Raw genomic sequence first — 8,080 nt, 5'->3', positions numbered from 1 at the left:
GTCAGGGTCATGGTGGGCCCCATGGGACGAGGTCAGGGTCAGGGTCATGGTGGGGCCCATGGGATGGGGTGGGTCCCATGGGACGAGGTCAGGGTCAGGGTCATGGTGGGGCCCATGGGATGGGGTGGGTCCCATGGGTTGGGGTCAGGGTGGGCCCCATGGGACGGGGTCAGGGTCATGGTGGGCCCCATGGGTCACGGTGGGTCCCATGGGACAAGGTCAGGGTCAGGGTCACGGTGGGCCCCATGGGATGGGGTGGGCTCCATGGGGAGGCTGGGGGCAACACAGGGTGATGCAGGGTGGGGGGGGGATGACCCCAACATTCTCCCCCCCCCAGTTCAGGGTCCATCCCCGCCGTGGCGTCACCGGTGCCCATGGCGGGGGGCGACCCCACCGGGTGCTGCCGTCACCCGTCACCGGCTGCCTCCCTGTCCCGGCGCCGTCCCTGCTTGGACCCCCCCCAAACAAGGGGGCCGGGGGGGGACGTGGGGGTCGCTCTCCCATTGCTGGGGGGTCCTGGCGACGATGGCGAGGGCGTGGAGGGGCCCGGCCAGCTCCTGGTGAAGGGCGGTGTGGACGAGGCGATGCCGCTGCAGCGGGGACAAACCGGCGAAGCGCTCGCTCACCACCACCACCGCAAAATGGCTGCCGGGGGGGCCGCCGTGGCCGGCGCTGTCGTCCAGGACCTGGAGGTGGCTGGGCCGCAGCGCCGCGGCTAGTTTGGCGCGGATGGCGCTGGCCAAGGGCCCCTCGGCGCCCGCGGCCCCCAGCCCCCGGCCCATGGCTGCCAGGAGGGGACCCCGCATCCGGAGAGAGACCGGGGTGGGGGGGCTGCGAGAGAGAGATGGGGGTTAGGGGGGGTCAGCAGGAGCAGGGCCTGAAAATGGGGGGGCGGGTGGGGTGGGGGGGGTAAGGGGAGGGGGATTGAGGGGGCCCTGTGGGACCAGACCCTGTAAATTTGGGGGGTGGGGGGGGAGCACAGGGGGTTAAGGGGAGGAGGATTTGGGGGGGCTCTGCAGGACCAGACCCTGTAAATTCAGGGGTGGCGGGGGGGGGGCACAGGTGGTTAAGGGGGGGGGGTGTTGGAGGGCTCTGCAGGACCAGACCCTGAAAATGGGGGGTGGCAGGAGGTGGGGGGGCACAGGGGGGCTAAGGGGAGGGGGATTTGGGGGGGGCTCTGCAGGACCAGACCCTGTAAATTTGGGGGGGGGTGTGCACGGGGGGATAAGGGGAGGGGGATTGGGGGGGGTCTGCAGGACCAGACCCTGTAAATTTGGGGGGGGGTGCACAGGGGGATAAGGAGAGGGGGATTGGGGGGGGTCTGCAGGACCAGACCCTGTAAATTTGGGGGGGAGGGGTGCACAGGGGGATAAGGAGAGGGGGATTTTGGGGGGCCCTGCAGCACCAGAGCTCATTTTTGGGGGTGGCAGGAAAAGGGGGGGCACAGGGGGGTTAAGGGGAGGGGGATTTGGGGGGGCCCTGCGGGACCAGCCCCCAAAACCGGGGGTACGGGGGGGGGGGGGGTGTCACAGGGCAGTGCAGGGCCCAGGGGTGAGCTCGGGCTTTTGGGGGGGGGGGGAACCCCCAACCCCCCCCCCCCGTATGCCGTGCAGGGGGGGCACCCCCAACCCCCCCTGCCCCTGTGCAGTGCAGGGGGCACCCCCAAACCCCCCCCGTATGCGGTGCAGGGGGGGCTCCCCCAAACCCCGCGGCCCTCACCCGAGCGCGCGCCGGCCCCGCTCCGCTGCTGAGCCCGCTGGGAAATGGCGGCAGCCCCCGCCCCTCCCGTCACGTGATCCCGGCCCCCGTCACGTGATCCGGGTCCCCGTCACGTGATCCCGGCCGGGCTACAGCTCCCTGTCCCCATCCCCGTCCCCATCGCTGGGGACTCGGCCCTGCACCCCCTGTCCCTGTCCCCACCCCCTGCACCCCCCACCCCTGTCCCCTCTCCCTGGGGACTCGGCCCTGGAGCCTCCATCCCCGTCCCCATCCCCATCCCATCACATCCCATCCCTGTCCCTGTCCCCATCCCATCACATCCCATCCCCGTCCCCATCCCTATCCCTGGCCCCATCCCTGGCCCTGGCCCTGGCCCTGGCCCTATCCCATCCCATCCCATCCCATCCCCATCCCCATCCCCATCCCATCCCTGTCCCCATCCCTGTCCCTGTCCCCATCCCCATCCCCATCCCATCCCCATCCCCATCCCATCCCCATCCCATCCCCATCCCATCCCTGTCCCCATCCCTGTCCCCATCCCCATCCCCATCCCCATCCCATCCCTGTCCCCATCCCTGTCCCTGTCCCCATCCCCATCCCCATCCCATCCCATCCCCATCCCCATCCCATCCCATCCCCATCCCATCCCTGTCCCCATCCCCCATCCCCATCCCCATCCCCATCCCCATCCCCATCCCATCCCATCCCCATCCCATCCCCATCCCATCCCTGTCCCCATCCCTGTCCCTGTCCCCATCCCATCCCCGTCCCCATCCCCGTCCCCGTCCCCATCCCTGTCCCCCATCCCATCCCATCCCGTCCCTGTCCCTGTTCCCATCCCATCCCATCCCATCCCATCCCATCCCATCCCATCCCATCCCATCCCCTCCCCTCTCCCTGGGGACACGCCCCTGGCCCCTCCGTCCCCGCCCCCCGGGTCCCCCCCGGCCCTAAACCCAGGGCCCACCCAGGCCCCGCCCCCTCTCCCGAAGGCCCCGCCCCCTCTCCCGAAGGCCCCGCCTCCCCTTGAGCCCCGCCCCCCTCATCTTGGACCCACGCCCTCCCCTGCTTCTCCCCGCCCCGCCCCGCTCTGATTGGCTGCGAGCCTCCGCTTCCCCCCCCACCCGGCGCTAAGCCCCCGCCCCCCTCATGCCCTTATATGGCGCGGCGGGCGGCCGAGGGGCGGGGCGTGCTGGCGGCGGGGCCACGTGACCCCGCAGCGGACGCGGGTGGGGACCGTGCGTGCGGGGGGGGGGGGGGCGGCACGCGTGGGCACACACACGCGCGCGCGCGCGCTCATTTCCCGCCACGCCCCGCGCGCTCGTTGCACACGCGGGCCCGCGCACACGCGACCCACGCCCGGCTCCCGGCGCCCACGCACAAACTGCACCCCCCCCCCCACCCCCCCCCCAGCTCCCTGCACCCCCCACCCCCCCGCGTTGCACGGACACCCGTGGGCGCCCCCCAGCACCCCCCGGCGTGCCCCACGGACACGCGCACCCCCCCCTTGCACCCCTCCGCGCACACCCACGCCCCCCAGCCCCGCCCCGCAGCGCGCCCGGTTCCCCCCCCCCCCCCGTGGGGCGGGGAGGGGGGCGGGTCCTCCCCTGCCGCCCCCCCGGGGGTGGGGGGGGGGGGTCGGGCCGGTTCCCCGCGGGGCCGTGACCCGCGTGGGGCGGCCGAGGGCTGGGCCAGCTCCCCCCGGGACCACCCCGCCCCGGGAGCTCCCCCCGCGACCCGCCCCACGGGAGCCGGCCCCCCCCCGAGCCCCCCGCGGCGCCGGGCAGCCCCCGCGGGGAGGAGAATTAACTTTGCTCTTCCTCCTCCGCCGCCGCCGCCGCCGCCAGTCCTTCCCCGTCCCTCCGGCCCCGCCGCACTCCGCCGGCCCTGCCCGCCCCGGCCCCTCTCCCGGCGGCCGCCGCTCCGCCGCCCCCGGCTCCTTCCCAGCCCCGGCTCCCCCAGCCCGGGGGGCTGCCGGCTGCGGGGGTCCCCCCTCCCCTCCCGGACCCCCCTCTCCCTCCCCAGACCCCCCTCTCCATCCCGGTTCCCTTCTCCATCCCCGGTTCCCTTCTCCATCCCCGGGGGTCCTCTCTCCATCCCGGGGGCCCCCCTCTCCATCCCGGGGTCCCCTCTCCATCCCCCGACTCCCCCTCTCCATCCCGACTCCCCCTCTCCATCCCCGGTTCCCTTCTCCATCCCCGGGGTCCCCCCTCTCCATCCCCCGACTCCCCTCTCCATCCCCCGACTCCCCTCTCCATCCCCCGACTCCCCTCTCCATCCCGGTTCCCTTCTCCATCCCAGACCCCCCTCTCCATCCCCGGTTCCCTTCTCCATCCCCGGTTCCCTTCTCCATCCCCGGGGTCCCCTCTCCTGCCGGAGGTCCCCTCTCCATCCCGGGGTTCCTTTCCCACCCCTCCATCCCGGGGCTCCCCTTCTCTATCCCAGACTCCTCTCCCCATCCCGATTCTCCTTTCCCCCACCCCTCCATCCCCGGACCCTCCTCTCGATCCCGGATTCCCCTTTTCCATCCCCAGACCCCTCCTCACCATCCCGGGGCTCCCAGCTCCATCCCCGGACTCCCGTCTCGATCCCATCCCGATTCTCCTTTCCCACCCTTCCATTCCCGGACCCCTCCTCTTTATCCCTGGGGCTCCTTTCCCATCCCGCAATCTTCCCTTCTCCACCCCTGATTCCCCCTCTCCATCCCCCGATCCCCCTCTCCATCCCCAGACTCCTTCCTCCATCCCGGGGGGGCTCCTTTCCCACCCCTCCATCTCCGGACTCCCCCCTCGATCCCGGATCCCCCCTCTCCATCCCCGGACCCCCCCCTCCACCCCGGGGGGCTCCTTTCCCACCCCTCCACCCCCGGACCCCCCTCTCCATCCCCAAACCCCCCCCTCACACCGGGGGGCTCCTTTCCCACCCCTCCATCCCCAAACCCCCCCCCTCCACCCCGGGGGGGGCTCCTTTCCCACCCCTCCATCCCCAAACCCCCCCCTCCACCCCGGGGGGGGCTCCTTTCCCACCCCTCCATCCCCAAACCCCCCCCCCTCCACCCCGGGGGGCTCCTTTCCCACCCCTCCACCCCCGGACCCCCCCTCTCCATCCCCAAACCCCCCCCTCACACCGGGGGGCTCCTTTCCCACCCCTCCATCCCCAAACCCCCCCCCTCCACCCCGGGGGGGCTCCTTTCCCACCCCTCCATCCCCAAACCCCCCCCCTCCACCCCGGGGGGCTCCTTTCCCACCCCTCCACCCCTCTCTCCCCCCCCGGACACCCCCCCCCCCTCCCTCCGGGCTCCTCTTCCCCTCCACCCCCATCCCTCCCCCCCCGGCCACCCCCGTTCCCCCGGGGGCCGCTCCCCCCCTCCCCGACCCAGCATGGCCCTGACGGCGGGGCCGTGGGCCGGAGCCTCCTCTTCCTCCTCCTCCTCCTCCTCCTCCTCCTGCCGCCGCCGCCGGGGGGCGCGGAGGCGGCGGGGCGGGCTGCGGGGGATTGCCTGGTGTGCGGGGACAAGGCGAGCGGGAAGCACTACGGGCAGTTCACCTGCGAGGGCTGCAAGAGCTTCTTCAAACGCTCCGTGCGCCGCAACCTCTCGTACAGCTGCCGGGGGGGCCGGGACTGCCCCGTGGACCAGCACCACCGCAACCAGTGCCAGTACTGCCGGCTCCGCAAGTGCCTGCGAGTGGGCATGCGGCGGGAAGGTGGGAGGGGGACTGGGATGGGGGACTGGGACGGGGGAGAGGGGACTGGGGTGGAGGAGAGGGGACTGGGGTGGAGGAGAGGGGATGGGGATGGAGGAGAGGGGACGGGAAAGAGGGAGCAAAGATGGGAAAGAGGGAGCAAAGATGGGAAAGGACGAGAAGGGATGGAAAAGAGGGAGCAAAGATAGGAAAGAGGGAGAGGGGACAGGGAAGGAGAAGGGACGGAAAAGGAGGAGAAGGGACAGAAAAGGAGGAGAAGGGACGGAAAAGAGGGAGAGGGGACAGGGAAGGAGGAGAGGGGACAGGGAAGGAGGAGAAGGGACAGGGAAGGAGAAGAAGGGATGGAAAAGAGGGAAAAGGGATGGAAAAGAGGGAGAAGAGGGAAAGGGATGGAAAAGAGGGAGAAGAGATGGAAAGGAGGGAAAGGGATGGAAAGGAGGGAGAAGAGATGGAAAGGAGGGAAAGGGATGGAAAAGAGGGAGAAGAGATGGAAAGGAGGGAAAGGGATGGAAAAGAGGGAGAAGAGATGGAAAGGAGGGAAAGGGATGGAAAAGAGGGAGAAGAGATGGAAAAGAGGGAGAAGAGATGGAAAGGAGGGAAAGAAATGGAAAAGGAGGAGAAGGGATGGAAAAGAGAGAGTAAAGATGGGAAACAGGGAGAGGGGACAGGGAAGGAGGAGAAGGGATGGAAAAGAGGGAGAACGGATGGAAAAGAAGGAGAGGGGATGGGGAAGGAGGAGAGAGGGGATGGAAAGGAGAGGGGATGAAAAAGAGGGAGCAAGATGGAAAAGAAGGAGAGGGGATGGAAAAGGAGAGGGAATGGAAAAGGAGAGGGGATGGGGAAAAAGGAGAGAAGGTGGAAAAGAAGGAGAAGGGATGGGGAAGAAGGAGAGAGGGTGGGGAAGAGGAAGAGAAGATGGAAAAGAGGGAGACAGGTGGCAAAAGAGGGAGAGGGGATGGAGAGGGAGAGAGGGTGCAGAAGGAGAGAGGGTGGAAGACAAGGAGAGGGGATGGAAAGGGGGAGCAGAGATGGAAAAGAAGGAGAGGGGATGCGAAGAGGGAGAGGCTGGAAAAGAGGGAGAGGGGATGGAAAAGGAGAGCGTGCAAAAGAGGGAACGGGTGCTAAAAAGAGACCGGCGAGCGCGAGGAAGAGCGAGAGCAAAGGCAGAAAAGAAAGGGAGGGGGAAAAAGCGGAAAAGAGCAAGAGGGAGCAAAAAAGGGAAGAAAAAGGGGGAAGGGAGGGGAAAAAAAAGAAGAGGAAAAAGTGCAGGAAGAAAAAAGAGAAAGGGGGGAAAGGAGCAAGTGAACCCGAGGGGTAAAGACAAAAGAGAAGGAGAAAGGTGAGAATGGGAGAGAGCAAAAAAAAAGAAGAGCAAAAAGAAAAAGAGAAAGCAAAAGAAAAAGAGAAAGCAAAAAGAAAAAGAGAAAGCAAAAAGAAAAAGAGAAAGCAAAAAGAAAAAGAGAAAGCAAAATAGAAAAAAGAGGAGAGAAAGAAAAAGGGAAGGGAGAGAAAGAGAAAGCAGCACCTGAAGAAAGAGAAAGTAAAAGGAAGAAAGTGAAAGTGGGTGAGAAGGGGGCTGGCAGGGAAGGAAAGAGAAGGAAAAAAGGGGGGGAAAGAGAAAAGAGAAAACTCCTCTCCCTCTTCGCTTTCCCTTTTCCTTCGCTCCTTGCCCTCCCTCCGGCCCCAGCACCCGGGCAGAGCATCCCCAGGCCGGGGAGACGCTTCGCCCCCCGGCGCCGCCGAGCCCCCTCGCCCGCCTCCGTCCCCCCCCCGGGGCTCCAGCTCGCGCCTTTTTTTTTCATTTTTGCAACCCCAAATTCAGCCTCACCCCCCCCCCGTTAGCGACCCCGGGGCTCCCTCCTCTCCCCGGCTTCGCCTTCCAGGGATGAACCCAAACCCCCGCAGTTGGGTTCTTTTTTTTTTTTTTGGCTTTTCCCATGGGAAAGGGAACCCATTTCTCCTTCCACTTCATCATATCGTCGGCTAAACTCCCCTTTTCAACTTTAAATTTCTCTTGGGCTTAGCTTAGGCTGGGTTTGTCGGTCAGGCTCTACGCCGACGTGAGGACAATTTACTTTTCCTCCCCGTTATACGTAGCCCAGGGACGCGGCTGTTCAAAAACCCGGGGATTAGAGGGCAATAATACAGATATTCTTTCAAAGATTAAGAATTCCGCTTTTTGGGAGGAGCATCCGGTAAATCTGAAGTTAATTAGACTGAATACTTAGCGTGACCGGGATTTAAATCGCATTTCAAGCTCCCAGCGATGTGCCGTGTGCCGGTCCCCTCTGCCTCCAACCAGCCCCATCATCCCGTCTTGGGTTGATTTTATTTTATTTTATTTTTTCTCCAAAAAGCAGCAGCTTTAAAGCAGTTTTTTTTGGGTTACAAAGCCCGAAATGGTGTGTTGGAGCATGGGCTTCACCGCCGTGCCGAAACCTCGGCGCCGAATCTCTGCCACGCAGCACCCTCCCTGCTTGAATAAGGAGCTGGGGGGGGGGGGTTCTTATTTATATTCGAGGTCCTTATTTATAAATTTAGCATTTAGAAATAATTATAGCGAGGGCCCGGGCTGGGCTCAGCCGCTTGATCTGCGAACGGGGGATTTATTCCGCAGCACCGACGGGTTGGTCGGTCCTTTGGCAATGGCAGCGACG

General features: G+C 66.0%; 1 protein-coding gene across 1 annotated transcript in view; it reads right to left on the bottom strand.

The window, feature by feature from the left end:
• Nucleotides 1-413: 413 nt before the first annotated feature.
• Nucleotides 414-8,080, bottom strand: part of BOLA1 (bolA family member 1) — a 15,676-nt gene continuing 8,009 nt past the window's right edge. Inside the window, exon 2 of the mRNA XM_075724611.1 lies at nucleotides 414-831. Within this exon, the coding sequence (XP_075580726.1) occupies nucleotides 414-831 (418 nt within the window). The remainder of the gene's footprint in view (nucleotides 832-8,080) is intronic.

Source organism: Pelecanus crispus, chromosome 22 (genome assembly GCF_030463565.1).
Source record: "Pelecanus crispus isolate bPelCri1 chromosome 22, bPelCri1.pri, whole genome shotgun sequence".
Taxonomy (NCBI): Eukaryota; Metazoa; Chordata; class Aves; order Pelecaniformes; family Pelecanidae; genus Pelecanus; species Pelecanus crispus.
This window is presented reverse-complemented; position numbering and strand designations above follow the sequence as displayed.